Source organism: Astatotilapia calliptera, chromosome 15 (assembly GCF_964374335.1).
Source record: "Astatotilapia calliptera chromosome 15, fAstCal68.1, whole genome shotgun sequence".
In the NCBI taxonomy this organism is placed as follows: domain Eukaryota; kingdom Metazoa; phylum Chordata; class Actinopteri; order Cichliformes; family Cichlidae; genus Astatotilapia; species Astatotilapia calliptera.
Window position 1 is genome coordinate 34,814,810 of NC_137436.1, and position 18,682 is coordinate 34,833,491.

General features: G+C 39.0%; 1 protein-coding gene across 1 annotated transcript in view; it reads right to left on the reverse strand.

The window, feature by feature from the left end:
* LOC113006391 (E3 ubiquitin-protein ligase rnf213-alpha-like) overlaps window positions 1–18,682 on the reverse strand; it is a 67,053-nt gene that overhangs the window by 12,225 nt on the left and 36,146 nt on the right. Inside the window, exons 25-46 of the mRNA XM_080289394.1 lie at window positions 18,448–18,578; window positions 18,119–18,214; window positions 17,890–18,011; window positions 15,216–15,329; window positions 15,087–15,136; window positions 14,714–14,864; window positions 14,461–14,596; window positions 14,032–14,217; window positions 12,680–12,798; window positions 12,387–12,547; window positions 10,966–11,166; window positions 10,669–10,856; window positions 8,196–8,316; window positions 6,363–6,463; window positions 5,971–6,150; window positions 4,328–4,473; window positions 4,066–4,168; window positions 3,757–3,871; window positions 1,890–2,094; window positions 1,632–1,807; window positions 845–967; window positions 415–525 (exon numbers count right to left, since the gene is read on the reverse strand). Of these exons, the coding sequence (XP_080145520.1) occupies window positions 415–525; window positions 845–967; window positions 1,632–1,807; window positions 1,890–2,094; window positions 3,757–3,871; window positions 4,066–4,168; window positions 4,328–4,473; window positions 5,971–6,150; window positions 6,363–6,463; window positions 8,196–8,316; window positions 10,669–10,856; window positions 10,966–11,166; window positions 12,387–12,547; window positions 12,680–12,798; window positions 14,032–14,217; window positions 14,461–14,596; window positions 14,714–14,864; window positions 15,087–15,136; window positions 15,216–15,329; window positions 17,890–18,011; window positions 18,119–18,214; window positions 18,448–18,578 (3,036 nt within the window). The remainder of the gene's footprint in view (window positions 1–414; window positions 526–844; window positions 968–1,631; window positions 1,808–1,889; window positions 2,095–3,756; window positions 3,872–4,065; window positions 4,169–4,327; window positions 4,474–5,970; window positions 6,151–6,362; window positions 6,464–8,195; window positions 8,317–10,668; window positions 10,857–10,965; window positions 11,167–12,386; window positions 12,548–12,679; window positions 12,799–14,031; window positions 14,218–14,460; window positions 14,597–14,713; window positions 14,865–15,086; window positions 15,137–15,215; window positions 15,330–17,889; window positions 18,012–18,118; window positions 18,215–18,447; window positions 18,579–18,682) is intronic.

Below are 18,682 nucleotides of genomic sequence, written 5' to 3' on the forward strand. Positions count from 1 at the left end.
TTCATACTGTCACATTTTCACTATAGACTGTTTCAAGATGCAGTACTAAAAATCAGATGGGGTGATGATTCCCCACTGGGAATAAAAAATAATTTAGCAGAGACAGAGTAGAGTAGAAGGGGGGTGAAGTTCCCCCCTCCACTGGCAAACTCTCCCTGGTTTACACCCATATCAACATTATTGCTAGAGCAGCACATACCGTTTTAGAAAATATGGAAATGATTGTTTTTGTCCCTGAGTTTGTAAATCATCATCCTTCATTTATATTTCTAAAACTTTGAGACTCAGCGTCACACTTACAGCTGAGAATAAAATCCCCAAATCCATGTTTTCCTGAATAAAATCCAATAATTCTTCTAGAGTCTCGATGCTTTATCCATTTACTACAGATGGTAATTTTCTCATTATTCATACCTCAGGAGTAGGATGAAGACCCCTGTTTTCAGATCTGTACAGAGTTGTAACCTCTCGGAAAAGAGCCAGCAGGAGAAACACTGTCCGATTCTTTGGTGATGCCGTGCATCTCTAATGTATAAAAAATAATAATAATGAAAAGTATAAGTGTAAAATAAAAATAAAAATAAAAATGAGCATATAGAGTAAAGTACTAGTACTATTGTGAGTACTACAAAAGTACTACAAAGTATCTCAGGTCTTATAATGTAACTAGCAGTGCTGTACAAGTAATGAGAAATGTTTAAATTATTATTATTATTATTATTATTATTATTATTATTATTATTATTAAATGAACTTAGCACACAGATTGTGGTTTCATCAAAACAATATAATAGTAACAGGTAAGTGAAACACATGAAAGAGAATGTTTGGCGCATATTTATACCTCACAGGCGTCTTCTATCTGCTCGACATCACCGTCCACTACTGCCTTGGCAACTGCTTCTCGCACGGACTTGTACTCCTCTCCATACACAAGATACTGGTCCATCAGGCCTCCATCTTCATTCTTTTGACACCAAAATTGCAACCAGAAAAGGAAGCATGTTTAAGTACATATATTACACCCGAGATGTTCTTGTATGATGGGCCTTTCGGGACATTATTACTGAAAGCCTCTTACACACACATTACTGAAATTTGATCTTTGACACACACGATTGCAAAGCCACACCACTGACACCCTCACGCACTGCACTAAAATGCTTGCTCACACTTCTTAAAACCAAAGAGATTTCAGTTGAACAGGAAGCCTTCATGTTGTGGTCTGGCCACCTCTAGACAGACCATAACACAGTAAAATCTGACTTTATAAGCTACGATTTTGCAGCCATCACTCTTTGTCTTCACTCCCCAGGAGGCTGTGATCTTCCCTGTTTATCTTAGTTCGTTATATCTCAGGCTCTTCTTTTTTGTCTTCTTTTCCCTCAGCCCAACTTCTTCCAATGAAATGGCTGGCCTGAGTGGACGGGGGCTTTTTTTCTATTAAAAGGGTGTCATTCCTCCCTACTTGTTCTTGTTCATCAACAAGTCTGGGCTTCTGTCATTGTAGAGTTACATTGTAGAGTCTCCTTACCCAATACAGTGCCTAACTATTGATACGATCTCACACGTTATAGATAAAACTGTCTGAATTAATTCAACTATACTCTAGTTTTTGGCAGTAGCTTTACCTGCTGATGTATCTCTTCAGGGAAAATCCAGAAGAACTCAGGTTTTTTCATCATTGTCTGGACGTACTCCACACCCTGTGATTCGCTGAGCTTGCGGATGAGGTAAACACGATACCAGTCATTTCCACTGTCCTCACAGAGCTTTTTCACCATGTTTAGAAAATCTTCTGCTCCGTCTGGAACAATGACAAACATTGTTTTAGCTGCAAACCACTGCAAACTGTAGTAGTGCAATACAATAGTAAACGTATAGCTTACCAGGCAGTCTGTCACTGATGAGCTGTGCAGCCATGGTGAGCGTCACACGCAATCGGGCAATATGTTGCAGGTGTTGAATACAGACTGTTGCTGCAGCAGAAGTGTCTTCTTCCAAAAACAAGCGCAGGAACTGTGTTTCATTATCAAACCATTGTAACTCTGCAGCTTTGTTGCCCTCCTGAGGCATTTTCTCCCAGATGGAGTCCTGCAAATAGCACCAGTTAATTGTCACTTCATCTGACCTCTATCAATTTGAGGTATAGCTGTCATTTAGACCATACCCCATTCAGAAGTTGTCTATTTGACAAATATCAATCAATCAATCAATCAATCAATCAATCAAACAAACAAACAAACAAACAAACAAACAGAACAACAAACAGATGTGTTAATGCTTGTAGGTCTTGGACCCAATGTTTTTGAGTTTATGAACTTTGAATTTTTGTTTATTTAGACAAAGGTTTTGTTTTCTGTTTGACTTTTACTTTTCTTGGTGTTTATATTTGCTTTTTCGTGTAATTCCTTGGCATTCCTTAGAGATCGTAGTTTCCTGTTTGGCTTAGACTTTAGTTTCATCCTAAATATTTCTTATATTACCCTCCTGTATCAGTTTCCCTGCATTAAGTTCATTTATGTGTCTCTGTTTACCCATTTAGTTATCACTCCTAACTTACTGTTTTGTTTTGGTAGTTATTTGTCTCTACTGTCTTGCATTTATTTTGACCTTCCCTCCTTTCTCGTTGTCTTTGTGTGTTGTTAGCTGTGTTCATTCCTCCCAGTTGCCCTCTTGTGTATAAATACAAATAAATAGTGTGTAATTCTTATCCTATCTCACGTTCTTCCACCCACTTGTGTTGTATGTTAGATTCTGTTTGTCTTGCTCTGGTTGTAAATGACAAATTCTTATATAGTCCTTTTCTACTCTCCCAGAGGACTCAAAGCGCTTTATACAGTGGCTTGCAAAAGTATTCGGCCCCCTTGAACTTTTCCACATTTTGTCACATTACAGCCACAAACATGAATCAATTTTATTGATTCATGTTCTCATGTGACAAAATGTGGGAAAGTTCAAGGGGGCCGAATAGTTTTGCAAGCCACTGTACATCATCCCTCTTTTACCCATTCACATCCATTTTCTTTTATGCTTAGGTCTTTTCTATCTACCAATCACACGCATTCATACTCTGGTGGATGTATCGGCGAGCAACTTGGGGTCAGTATCTTGCCCAAGGATATTTGGCATGCAGACTGGAGCAGCCAGGGATCGAACCACCAACCTTCTGTTCAGTAGATCACATTAGATTTTGTTATTTACATTGTACAGCATGGCTGGGCAGAACGTTTGGGGAATGGTTAGCACTGCTGCTTCAGAGCAAGAAGATCCTGAGTTTAAATCCACCATGTGTCTGTGTGGGCTCTCTATGGGTACTCTGGCTTCTTCCCACAGTCCAAAGGCATGCAGTTATTGGGGTTAAGTTCATTGGTTATTGCCCCTATATATGAATGATTGTCTGTCTCTATCTGTTAGCCCAGTGATAGGCTGGTGACCTGTCCGAGCCTTCCCTTAACCTATGGTAGCTGGGATAGGCGCCAGCTCCCCTCCAGACACTGAATGGGAAAGAATGACTGGATGGACACTGTGGACTTTAATCTTTCCTTTTGCTGAAATAAAGGTTAGGTTTCTGTTTTCTGAGAGGCATCTCTGTACTTCACAATTCATCATAGCATGTCCTTCTAGAGAAATACTTTTTGTTTGTGGAGTACTGTATGCTGTCAAAGTAAGTAATTTCAGTGTTCAGTGTTCACCTTTTTAAAGTACATTTTAACACAGTTAAATACAATTAAGACAGCATTTTTCTAGTTTTACCTCCAAGCAGTTGATGTATAAAGCATAGAGCTCTGCTCTGTCCCCATCATCCACAAATCTGCTTTCTTCAACAGATGAAAAATGTTGCTGCAAATATTTCTGAACCTCATCAAAGCTGAAACAGAGTTAGGTCAATCATATAGTGTAAGGTAAAGAAATTTAAATCTATTTACAGATTTTATCACAAGTTTTATTAAAGTAGCAATGCTCGTCAACTGATATAAAAGATACACTTTAAATCAGTGAGATACCTGTCTTGTTAGTCTCAATCATCTTTGATGATTGACATATTTATAGTAGGTTACCTACCTGAACTTCAGTAGCAGTTTGAGGATTACTGATCGCACAACTGGGTTTTTATCTGGGGACTCTTCAAATGGTGATAAAACTTTGGTGTGAACCTGTTTATGTTCTGTTTGGAAAAAATAATTTAAAGTAAACATGTAAAACAATAATAATAATTTATTCCAACACATTACATTTTTGTTTTTGTGTTGTCAAGACTTCAGCTTCTTTAGAAAAGAAGGTGAAACAGAATCTTCTTAATAGTGTAGGCTACAGTAAGCAGTACCTGTCTCAATCATTAGATAGGACAACAGGTGGGTGATGACACCTTCGGCTGGAGGTGTATTATCCTTGAAGCACACAGCAGAGAGCAGATCAACAAAGAAACTATTGCAGCATTGCCTGAATTCTGCATTTTTCTTCACAGATGCGCTGCAGGGATACAAAAAGTAAGGCAATGTAAATACGTTTTAAAAGCGGCGTTAATTTGTTCTTATTAGATGATTCCCAAATGTTAAACTTTGCAAACCGATTCTCCAAAAATGATCAATGGTCAATATGCCATGACATTTTTCTAATACTGTCTTTTATAGTAGTAGTAATAATAATAATAATAATAATGGATTGCATTTATATAGTGCTTTTCGGGTCCCTCAAAGCGCTGTACAATTCCACTATTCATTCACTCTCACATTCACACACACACACTGGTGGAGGCAAGCTACAGTTGTAGCCACAGCTGCCCTGGGGCAGGCTGACAGAGGCGAGGCTGCCATATTGCGCCATCGGCCCCTGTGGCCATCACCAGTAGGCGGTAGGTGAAGTGTCTTGCCCAAAGACACAACGACCGAGACTGTAGTATAATTTCCTAGCATGTGTTCATGCTCATGCACACACACACATAGTCTTTCATATCTTAGTGAGGACATTGAACTGGCATAATGCTTTCACAATGCTAGCCCATTACTCCAACCCTAACCGTCAGAAATGAAGGCCTAACCCCAACCCTAGAGTTGAGGGATTCATCAGAGGTGGGAATGCTAAAACAATAGTTGTTTGCTGGACAAACATCTGGAGAACTGGTTTATGCTGGAAGGAAGCTCCAAAAATATGGTCTGCAGCTTCAAGAAAGTATAGGAAAGGGTATAGTGTCTCTGAGTTAGTCAAAATGGAGGCTTTATAGGGTGAAAGCCAAATCTTAGAATGACTCTTGACAAGGTGGAAGGGACTGAATGCCATTCTAAACTGTTCTTTGATTAAACCAACATTGCAACACCCTGCCCAGTCCCACTATTCATTGATACAGCATGTCTCTGCAGTTTTCCAAGCCCTAACCTTGAGCATATTTTGACCACTTGCAGCAGCAAGTTCCGCCTAGCTGTGTAACGTGTGTAACATGTGTAACGTGTGTAATCTATAACAGTAGTTTTCTGTTAAGGTTAAGATGTTGGTTGTCCCCCTCTCCCCCCAAAAAGCAAATCAACATTCAAACCAGGGGGCAATGGGAAAAATGAGCCAATCTTGTTGCACTGACACATGTACACAGAAGTAGGTTCCACATGTGTGGTGGTATGCATTGTAGTAAACATCTATGTAATTAAGTTGTTTTTTGTTTTGCAAATTAGCATGCAATTTCCACATTATCACTAATGAGATAAACCTAGAGTTGATCATTGCAGGTTTGATCACTGACCAAATGGCACTCAGTCATTACTAAAGCCATAAGGTTGTGTTACTTTTCAGACTTAACTACAGGAAAGTTGTAATAAATACTGATAATATGAAGCATACACTTTTGAATGGGAACAGCTGAATCCCACAAGCCACACTACTCTATTCTGAGATCATGAGAAGAGCATGTTTTCCATGTAAATGTTTACAGTTGCACTATTAAATACTTTATCAGCTAAACGGTCAAACAAATCTCACCTTATGTCTTCAGAAACATGTGGTTGGAAATCATCTGGTAATTGTTGGCGGCACTTTGGACAGGATGTCCGTCCTGCATCAAGGCTGTTCTTAATACATGTTAAGCAATAGATGTGATTGCATGGCAGTCCCACTGTTTCCTGAGGCTCTCTCATGCACACCCCACACTCAAGGCCAAACCTTCAGGAAGATGCAACCAACAATCAAATTAGCTTAAGTGCAAATAAAGAAAAAGGCTGCGGGAAGTGGAGGTTCTGGGGGTACTGCAGCACCCCTGTTGTAAAGTTTAGTACACCCAACTTTAAGGTCTTTCCAATGGCTTTGCTAAAGAACATCCTTCAATATTTCATATAATATCATAATAAACTCTGCTAATAGTCAGACAGCCTTACCTGAAAAGCTGATTAGTTGCCTCCTGTTTGCAGGACTTCAGGACTTTAACTACAGCTTCAAAACCTTTTGTAGATTTTACATCCGAGTTTTCCTGCAGAACCTTAGAAGTACAAAATGATACACAATACTATAATGATGAACATTATGTTGTTACAAATTTTTTTGTTAGCAGAACATCATTTAAAACAAGATACAGTGGGATGCAAAAGTTTGGGCAACCTTGTTAATAGTCATTATTTTCCTCTATAAATCGTTGGTTGTTACAATAAAATGTCAGTTAAATATATCATATAGGAGACACACACAGTGATATTTGAGAAGTGAAATGAAGTTTATTGGATTTACAGAAAATGTGAAATAATTGTTTAAACAAAATCAGGCAGGTGCATAAATTTGGGCACTGTTGTCATTTTATTGATTCCAAAAGCTTTAGAACTAATTATTGGAACTCAAATTGGAACCTACATACACAGGTGAATCCAATAATGAGAAAGAGTATTTAAGGGGGTCAATTGTAAGTTTCCCTCCTCTTTTAATTTTCTCTGAAGAGAAACAGAAGCGACAAATGGTGAGAACGGTCAGAGTCAACCCACAGACCAGCACCAAAGACCTACAAAATCATCTTGCAGCAGATGGAGCCACTGTGCATCGTTCAACCATTCGGCGCACTTTACACAAGGAGATGCTGTATGCGAGAGTGATGCAGAGGAAGCCTTTTCTCCGCCCACAGCACAAACAGAGCCGCTTGAGGTTTGCTAAAGCACATTTGGACAAGCCAGCTTCATTCTGGAATAAGGCGCTGTGGACTGATGAAACTAAAATCGTGTTATTTGGGCATAACAAGGGGCGTTATGCATGGAGGAAAAAGAACACAGCATTCCAAGAAAAACACTGGCTACCTACAGTAAAATATGGTGGTGGTTCCATCATGCTGTGGGGCTGTGTGGCCAGTGCAGGGACTGGGAATCTTGTCAAAGTTGAGGGACACATGGATTCCACTCAGTATCAGCAGATTCTGGAGACCAATGTCCAGGAATCAGTGACAAAGCTGAAGCTGCGCCGGGGCTGGATCTTTCAGCAAGACAACGACCCGAAACTCTGCTCAAAACCCACTAAGGCATTCATGCAGAGGAACAAGTACAACGTTCTGGAACGGCCATTTCAGTCCCCAGACCTGAATATTATTGAAAATCTGTGGTGTGAGTTAAAAAGAGCTGTCCATGCTCGGAAGCCATCAAACCTGAATGAACTAGAGATGTTTTGTAAAGAGGAATGGTCCAAAATACCTTCAACCACAATCCAGACTCTCATTGGAACCTACAGGAAGCGTTTAGAGGCTGTAATTTCTGCAAAAGGTGGATCTACTAAATATTGATTTAATTTTTTTTTTTTGTGGTGCCCAAATTTATACACCTGCCTGATTTTGTTTAAACAATTATTGCACACTTTCTGTAAATCCAATAAACTTCATTTCACTTCACAAATATCACTGTGTGTGTCTCCTATATGATGTATTTAACTGACATTTTTTATTGTAACAACCAACGATTTATACAGGAAAATAAACGTTTGCATCCCACTGTAATTTTGACAGATTTTATCAGAACAAAATTCTGCGCAGCATGGACAGGTTACAGAAAAAATACGGCCTCCATCTTTGTAGACCACATTGATTATGTTGAGCTTGGTCAGCTTTAATTTTTAAATTAAACCTAAAGCAAACCAGATTTGACCTGAATAAACTCACCAGCCACTTTATTGGATACAACAGTTTAACTGCTTGTTTTAAAGCAAAGCAAAACAACATACAATAAAACAAAAAACCCACTTACATTGCTAAGAGTTTTAATGGTGTTTAGGACATGTGTCCTGAGCTGACGGTCTTCATTTTGGAAACCCAGTAGCATGTGTTCAACAAAAAAAGAAAGGATGTGGATGCGCTTCCAGCCATTGCTGCAAAAATATTACACACACAATCACAGTTAGTAACAATAATAAAAAATACATAAAATTACTTCAATATCCTTGTTAAAGCAACACTATATCCTCAGTCTAGTCTGTGCAATCACAAGACAAGCCCAAGGAATGACACAGATGCATGTCAGCCTCCATTGCAAATTTTGTAAAATAAAATTAGCTTTAACAACCACCAGAAAAACACAAAAAACTTAAAAAACTTTGTGATAGCAGATAGCAGTAGCTGGTGATGTGCAACCCAAATGTAAACAAATGACTCAACCAAACACTGATAGCTACACTTGCTACTTCCATTCTATAGGACAGGAAGAGCAAACATTGGAGGGAAATTACTAATGCAGTGACACAGTGGAAAAGCAGGATTTTGTGCATCTGGTTAAAAAGCTTAATGCAAGAGACATCCATTGATTGATATGTGACAGTACAGTGGAGCTCAGAGTTACACGATTAACTCTCAGTTAATTTGTTGTTATTCCTTAACTTAAAAGGAAAATCACTACCTACGTTACTTATGTGCTTACATGTGACCTTCGCTGTGTTATTGTATATACTGTGTCACTACTATTACACTATAATGCTGCTGCGGGCACCCTGTAGCAATAAATTCCCATTTCAAATTACAGTTAGGTCCATGTATATTTGGACACTGACACAAGTTTTGTTCTTTAACTGTTTTATTAAAATATGTTCCAATTATAGTGAAATAATGGACACCTGTTGGTGCTACCTTCAGTCATTGTGCAAATGTACTGTTTATAAGGTTGGAGAAATCCAACCAGTCAGCTGAGACTGAAGAAGTCACTTGGATGAGTGACGAAACGTTTCTCGCACTGAAAACATTACATCCAGATGAACAGAATCAACTTTTTGGGAGCTGTAGATAATGTTACATAAGATGATTATTAAGTAATTTTTTTCCAATGGTTAAAATTTGATTTTGTGAAGAAATTCATGGAATGGTTGGCTCAACACAGCTTGGGCTGTACAGTTAGCCTGGCTACAGTGCTGAAGAGAAACCAAGGGTTGTTGTTATTTTCTTTAATCAGTGATGAAGCTTTACGGAGGAATTTTTTTTTTTTTATAAAGCAGCAAACTATTTCCCCAGGCTAAATGATGATCTTCTAAATTTGTGATATGCTGGTTCTTCTCCAGCTTACGAGTTATCTGCTTTAAGCTACTTGTTTGAGAATTAAACCAGGGATTCAAATACTTCTGATTTGGGGCTCTATTTTTCACAGGAGCTACAGTATCCAGAGTCATATGTAGTGAGGAGGCGAAATTAACAAGATAGTCATCCTCTGTTAGAGTAGTGTTCAGTGTTTCTCTTCAGCAGACAGGTGGTTCATATCTGGGGATTTGGAGTCTGTTGATGACCTTTAGAATAATCTTTCATGACTGGATGATTAAAACATTTACCTGTCTGTAATGGATTCTCCCACATTTCAGTGATTTTGTGATTAAAAGAATATAAACTTTTAAAATTCATTCAGATGTTTTGTGATTCTAAATTTTTGTCATTACTCAGCTTTTGTATTCTCAAATAAAGCAGTTATAAAAGGTGGTAAACTGGATCATTACATGAAGGAAACGTTTAAATGCAAGCGCGCTCATGCTCACAGGTGTACACACGGGCGCTCACAGACACAAACTACACCCTTTTTGGCTCCTACCTCAAAGCACACTGTGCGCTGTCGATCCTACGTGCTGCACAATAATATTCAATATTTTGTATGTATTTTGTTTTCTCTTTTTTCTTTCTCAACAGGTGATCCAGGTGATTGATATATGTATTTTTTGTCTGTTTGTTTCGTTGGTTTTTGTTTTTTGCCCTTTATCCCCGTTCCTCTTCCCTGCTGTTTTTCTTTCCCTCTTTCTTTCTCCCTTTTCTTTTCCCCAGTCAAGTCTGTCCCGTGTTTAGCAAGTGAAAATAAAATAAAATAAACAATAAAAGCAAAGGTGAATCAAATAGACCAACACTGCAAGGTCCATTTGGTAAAGTAAATCCGTTGGGCATCTTTCTTTGCCTTTAGACAATAATTCTGATGGCAAAAGAACCAAACGGGACAGGCAAAAAAAAAAGAAGAAAAAAAAGGTGGAAAACCTAAGTTGACAGTTTAATGTCATACACCTGATTTTGAAATAAGTGAGCTACGATGTCTTTGAATAAACAAGAATATTCTGCATTACAGCAATCACCACAATATGAGTCACAAGAATGGGCGACTACAATGAGAGGTTCTTTCAGTAAAGCGCTATACAAATACAGGCCATTTTAACACTAGAGAGAACTGGGCTTCAGAATTTCAATTCACTGCATCAGTATCTTACCTGAAATCATGGAGTACTTTCCGGCAGTGCTCACCATATTTTTTGCTACTGCTTTGGGAGCAAATCAACTCCAAAGAAGCCTGCACCTTCTTCACCTTCCTCAGCCAGTGCTGGCAGACAGTATCATTCTCTAAGTTAGAAGGTTCCAGGCTTTCAACACATGCCTTGGCTGCATAGACATCCAAAACCTACAGGAAAGTAAAGTAGTCTGTAAGTGATAGTTTTGCAATATTTGTAACATGCTGTGTCATTCTTGTCACAAGAATGTGAACACCAGGAATTAAGAAACGTGCTCACCATTGCCGGATAACCGCTAATCACCGGATTTTTTTGCAAAGGGGAAATAACTTCAGGATGAAGAGAAATCATCCGTGAGAGGTTCTGAAGACGGTTTTGGTACAAATGATATGCAACGTGGATGAGTGGAAGAGAAAGCTTATCATCTTGTTTTCGTTTTCGTACTTCATCAGCACAGCTGGTCATTGCCTGATAGAGGAGCTGAGGAGTAAAGGACCAAATAGATTAATAACATATTGATCTATTTGTTACAATAATATATAAGTAACGGAATACATGTAACGGTGTTACGTATTTAAAATACAAAATATGAGTAACTGTATTCCGTTGCAGTTACCATTTAAAAAGGTGGTATTCAGAATACAGTTACTTTGTTGAAATAAATGGATTACACGGCGGCCGTTTCTTGTTTCATATGTTAGGCTGTCCCCTCACTGGTTTTGGTAATTCCATGCCGGTGGAAACCCAAAAAAAACCACGCATCAAGAGGCTCTAATTCCTGGGTCTCAATCTTATGACCCATGTCACCTTGTGGCCCGCATAATGACGTGACGAAATATTTTTAAAAATTATTGTTCAAAAAATTATTTAATATGAAGGCAATAGGCAGAGTGCTACAGGCATAGCCCTAAAGAATGTAGCCTCATGGGCAGTGTAGCCCAGTTGTAAGTAAGCTATTAAAAATCGAGTTGGTATTGGTATGGCGACTATCCTTCAGTAATAGTAATAAGTTGTAATAAGCTTGATAATATATTAAGTAACGTTACAAAATACATTTTGGGGCATGTATTCTGTAATCTGTAGTGGAATACATTTTAATAGTAACCTTCCCAACACTGTAACTTAAATTAGCATTACATGTAATATAATAGTAAAAATTGAAATTGAATTGAAATTAACACAACTTTTCAGTAAAGTTTATAGAGTTCCAGATGAGTAGCTACTACCGCTAGCTGTGTATAGTGTCAAAATAAAAATATAATTAATGGAGTAATACTTTAATCTCTATAACACTGAGTTATTGATTTTTCACTCCAGTTTGTTGACATGAATTATAATATTTCCACAATCAGTCCAACTTACTTACTGTATAGTGTATGGTGATTCGTTTTTAATAAAATGTTATTTTTTAAGTATAAAAATGGGTTTAGCTGATCTACATGGACATGTTGTTTGATTGTAGTGAACTTGACTGTTGGGACAGTAGAGAAAACTGTGTACGGTTACATGTTTTTGTTTTGCTGGAGTTCAAGTTCAGTGAGAGTAGTGGGATTTACAGCAGACTGAACATAACATTAATCAAACACAGATAAACAAGCATTTTCCAGCCACGGTGCAACATATCTACACTTAAGAAAATAAACTGTCATTTTGCACTAATGGAGATCATTATTATTCACAATCCTTCGCATCGCTCTCACCTTTAACTCTTCATCTGATGCCACTTTCATGGTCATGGAAACAAAATCTTGCAGATACCTTTTGCAAAATTCTCTCTTCATTTTTTCATTAGCTTTCTCTGAGATGTAAGTGCCAAGTGGAGTTTCCAAGAACAAATCATAGAAATGACGAACTGAATGAGCTGAAAAAACACAAAGTTGGGAGAGTCAGTAATTTTTTAGATTTTAATCTAAAACTTTTTTTAAATTAAAATTAAAGTGCAACTCTTAGAAAGTGAATATCTACATATGTTACTTGTAAAATATATATTTACTTTGATGTCTGGATGTTTGCATCATGAGCCCATCTAGGAACTCTTTGATCCACCAACTGAAGGGCAGGCGGCAGAACATGGTATGGCCACCTGTGACATGGCTTTGTACCATTAATACTCTGGAGAAGTGAGAGAGTCAGAAAAACAAGCAAACGAAAACCATTAGGGATGTTTTTTGAAACAGCTACTGTGATTTACTTTAGTGTACATACAATTTTCTTGTGCCAGATCATTAAAAAAATCAGAGTGTCTTGTCTTTCAACGATACAAATTAGATGTAAATAAAACAATATGCACTGAATACATCGGCCACTTCTTTGGCTCTTCAACTGCTCATTAACTAAAATTTCTAATCAGCCAACGACAGCAACTCAGTAGACGACCACATGTATTAGGTGGTACTTGATTGTAATGGAAAACCAGCCGATCTGAGTGGAATCGTGGCGAGTTGATCCAAGTAGGTACTAATGGAAAATAGGATAAATAGAAGTAACTGCGTGATTATTATGCCGCACCACGCAAAGCGACCTATGTGGAAAGCATACTGGCAGCCTAATTCAGAAACTGCTGATCTACTGAGATTATTCCACAGAACCATCTCTATTGTTGCACCTCTAAAGCCACAACACATCAAACCCTGAAGTATATTGAAAAACTGGAAAAATAAAAAACTGGAAAAATAAAAAAACTGGAAAAACCGTGCCTGGTCTAATGGTTCTTGATTTTTGCTGCTTTCAGATGGTAGCTCACAATTTGGCATAATCAAAATGAAAGTATGGAGCCATCTTGCCTTGTGTTAATTGTTCCAGCTGCTGGTGGCAGTGTGAGGAGTACATAATATTATAAATATATAAATAAAAAATATTATATTTTTGGTATAATTTGGGCCCCTTCGCATAAATTAAGAATGGTTTAAACAGCCACAGACATCGTGACAGTCATGACTATATCCATCTCATGGGCACATCCTATGGGTAAAGTGTGCTTCTCTAGGAATGAAGTGCCATGCCACAAAGCTCAGATCTTTAACTGGTTTCTTGAACATGACAGTGTTCTTCATGACACTGTCTTCAAATGGCCTCCACAGTCACCAGATCTCAATCCACTAGAGCACCTTTGGGATGTTGTGGAATGGCATCATGAACAAGCAATCAAACAGCAACTGTGCAATGCTATCATGTCGATGCGGACCAAAATCTAATTGATGTTTCTAAGACCTTATTGAATCTTTGCCATGAAGAATTAAGACAGTCTTAAAAGCAACAGAGGTACTGGCCGAGAATGAGCAAAATGCACCCATGAATTGGCCAGTAACTGTAGATGCCTACATTCTCTAACCAAGAGATACCTACTTCTTTTCCACCCTGACGTAAGGCAAACTGAGCATCTCTTTGTTTCCAAAAATCTCAAGCCACAAGTTCACAATTTGTTCTTCCTCTTCCAGGAGAAGGTCCATATTGCAATCTCGGTCAATTACTGAGACCAGGTAGGCTAGAAGTGGAGTGACAACTGCTTGGATTTTCCTCCACAGTGTGTGCCTGAAAGAAATAATCATACAACATTCTTAAAATTGAACATAAATTTGCTGATATCTACTCAAAGTTACAGCTGAGGCAAGTCTGTCAAATGAAACCAAATCTGTTTGCATTTCTTTATGTTTGACGCAACAAACCTATCGTTCAATAAATTGTGAATAAATGTCAGAAATAACTGCATTTAAATGTACCAAAAAAGTCAAATGCAGACCATCAGAGTGTACAGCAAATATTAGAGGAACTTACAGGAACGTCCCTCCTTCTTGAAGAGCACTGTCATTAGATGCCTCATTTAGGACCCAGCTTTTTAGAATGGGCATATTGACCTCATTGTCCTTTAACAGTGAGTGAAGTCGCTTCCTCACAATTTTTGCAAACAATCCTTGGAAACAAAATTAAGTTCACATCACATTGTTGTATTTTGAATGCAGTTTCAGTATAGTGGTGCCCAGCACAGGACTGATGTTAAAAGATCATCTTTACTGACTTATTTTCTAACCTTGAGTATGGTTTCCATCCAGAAGAGTGAGCAGCTTCTCAACCCTCTTAGTGCTGAATTCACCACTGTTTGCTTCATCTCTCAGCATGCTCACTGCACTCTGAACACAACTTCTCACCAAATTTGTAGTATCAAACAAACATTCCAATGCCTGAAAAGAATAATTAATAGCACCAGCACACATACACACTAGTTATTCACAACACTAAAATCACTGCAGACAACAAAGGTAAAAGAAAGAAACTGTGGACAAATGTTAAAACTATTCATTCAGCAGGTAATTGGATTGCACTTTGGTGGAAATACGGACACTATTCTTTAAGTTAAATAACACTTAAATGGCACTGTAAATAATGTGGTAAATAACACTTACAGTGGAGTCATATTTCTGTGGCACACCAGTGGAGTCTTCTTTCTCTATGGCTTTGAAAGAGAGACAATTTTGCATGTTTTCTTCCATAATATACAAAATGTAATGTAGAAAAAGGATTTGATTAATTACCCTCAGATGGATCTTTAAAAAGATCACTTATAAGTTTATTTTTCAAGGAAAGAGCATCGGAAAGAAACTCTTTTGATCTTCTGATATCATCAATGTGAACAGACCTCCAAGGACCTGAAAAAGTCACATTAAGAAAGACATGTGAGTTTCAGCTGATATTTAAAGTACATTCCCTTTTTTGATGTTTCACTTTTGGTGTTACATAACAACATGCTGTGTTTTGTATATTGTATATAAACTAATCTCATGACTATTAGTGTTTTTGTGCTATTAAAACATGTTGTTATGTTTGCAGATGAACGGCAAACCCTCATCCCACTCCCTACTGGACCTCAAGCAGAACTTGTGCAGCATAGTTGTGAGGGTTTGATGAAATCTTTCCCTGACTCTCCGGGCACTATGGACTGGATTATACATATATAATCTGCAACTTATCAACAACCTGCACAAACTCCTTTGATGTAAAGTTGGTTCCTTGGTCAGTTTGAATAGTCTTTGGGAGCCCAAAGGTAGAAAGAAACTTAATTAGTGCCTTTATTACCATTTTGGCTGTGCCTAGTGGAATTACCCATAACCTAAAGTTGTCATTCCTAGCATTCGTTTCAATGTCTCCCTACAGGAAATGGAGACCTCCGTATTGCCAGACAAGCTTATCTCAAGCAGTCACAGAAATAGCCAGAAGCTCACCTATCCCAGATAGCAAAATTGGTATGGCCCGGATCTGGCCCACACAATGTGCTTACACATGGCCCACATACCGCAAAATGACCCTTTGGTGGCCCTGATCTGGTTTGCCAGAGGTGGCCCACACATGGGCCAGCACAAGGCCAGTTGCAGACACACTGCTGGCCCTATGATGGCCCAGAACAGTTTCAGCTCTGGGCCCACATGTCAGCCTAATGTGTACCTTCATCAAGCCATGTAATAACAACATGTGCTGGAACATAATAGTGCAAAAGTAACATGACAAAACTCTGTTCAGACATTGAACGGATTGATTCTTATATAGCGCTTTTCTACTCTCCTGGATTACTCAAAGTGCTCTATACAACATGCCACATTCACCCAATCACAGACTTTCTCTAAACTGAGTGCTTCCTAACTACATTCATACACATTCACACTCTTAACATGCACACTGCATAAGCCAGGGATCGGACCACTAACCTTCCAATCAGTAGGTCTACCTCCTGAGCTACAGACACCCAGTGGTAAACATGAGTAAACCTTCACTAGGTTTTGGATAAAGTGCACACTCACAAACCTGTCAAACCTGCCTTTAAAACGTTGGCTACCATAGCAGTATAGTATTGCAACATGGCATTTGGGTCTTCTAACTAAAATAGGAAAATAGTAACATAAATAGTGCCATCACTGCCAGACCTGGCCCACATCTGCTATGACACTAGTGCCAGCTTGATGCCAGATCCAGGGAAGACCTGTTTTCTATGAGACTGGGCCACATAAACTAAACCACAATCGGGCCACATGTGGCATGCCATCACATAAATAGTGCCATCATTGCCAGGCATCTGGATGACATACCACTTACCATGCCAGAAGTCAGCCAGCAGTGCTGGCTTGACACCAGATGCGGGCCAGACCTGTCTGCTATGTGGGATCCAAGTGAGGACCCAGTGCCCAGCACTGCCAGCACTGCTTGCGGCCCCAGACTTGAAGCCCTTGCTTAGTGATACGCCTTTCCTTAGAAGTACCTGCCCATGTAATAAAAAGCCTTAGTCTTGTCCAAATATACATGCAAAATTTCAACAGTACAGAGCATATGCAGACTTTGTTCTTCTTCAGAAGAGAAAGGGGGTGGGAGAATGCTGACAGGACAACAGGCACACATGCCCCACCACCTTAAGCACAGGCTGGGTTTGGCTTCAGTGACACCCTGGTCTGCCCAAGGATACTGAGTGCATGATGGGTGTGTTGTGTGTGAATGTCACTGACACATTTAGCGGAGTCTGAACTGAGAATCCCCAAACTGAATCTCGCCTCAGATTTCTGCTGCATGGAAGCCAGGCCAGTCTCGAAAATTCTGTTAGGCACAATTGGCATGTCCAAAATGTCCATCTCCTCCCTCTCTGACAGATTTGTGAGGTTGAGTCATGTGATTTGTTTCTGCAACACCATCATCCCCATAGATTTCCCTGTGTCTTGGACTGTGCAGCACTGCATGAGGAGGCAAATGTCCATGATTACAGTAATCTCTTCTCACACATTCTGGGCACTAGCCGCCTCACATAGCTCTGCCTGGTAAGCAGCTAGCATGGAGGAAACATTTAGTCATGTTGTACTGAAAGTGGTCTGCCTTCGATGGGAGTGTGGGGTTCCAGCTAGGTCCAGCTGTGAGCCCCAGCTGGTGCCAGCCTGAGATTCGGCTTCCACGAGTCCTTCCTTTTCGGCACTATCGGCGGCAGTTTCACCTATGGGCAAGAAGGGGTCTGTTCCCGACAGGCTAGGTTGGTGCGCTAGCCATCATTGGAGACACTTTTTGTTGAACCGGGCACAATACGGACATGAACCGCAGGCTTCAATTGCAAGTTGGGCATGTTCCAGCCTGAGGCAACACAAGCAGTTCTAGTATGTGTCCTTAATCAAGATTCTGTTGCTGCATAAGCTGAGTCAAAAAATGTGTGTGTGTGTGTGTGTGTGACACAAGACTAACCTCCTTGAAACCCAACATAGGAAGTTCCACCCTCCATGCGCGGTAGTTTGATGACAAAGTACACAAATGTCTTTATGGCATCAGTAGTTTGACACTTGTTTACTTCGCTGAAGCATGCATACCTTAGGAATCCGAACAATAAGTAAAAGACAAAAAGAATGAGAGATGTTGCACTAATGTCAGCAAGTTATACAAAAGTAAGGGATGGTGTGATGATCTTCTCACTCACTTGGCTGAGGAAATAATATTCTTTTTGTGAAATCCTTCATCATACTCTGCTTGGATAATGAGGACTTTGTCTGTGTGTGTTGAGCTCAGAAAATCCCTAGTATTGAGACATAAATATCTTGTTATATTGTAATTAATATGTTTGAAAAAAACAGAATCATAACTAAAGAGCATGTTGATCTGTACATCTATTACATAAGTATTCATTGTAAACACTTCTAATAAGAAGGATCACAAGACATTAAACCACAAGAGTGTGGAAAAAGTCAGCTACTCAGTTTGGTTAAAATGAACACCTACAGATCATATATATTTTCTTTATATGCATACCTTATTTTTTTGAGGAATGAGTACTGAGTGTCAAACTGCTGCAGTGATAGCAGCTGAACAGCATCAAGGTTTAATAGGCTCTGCAGGTGTTGAGTATCCACGGCAGTGAGTAACCTGGAAAAGGTTGTAACCTTGAAAATGCCAAAGAACCAAGGATTACAAAATATTACACTCAAATTTTTATTTCCCAAGAGTAAAACAGAAAAAGCCTCATAGTGTGTGTATGTGTTTTATG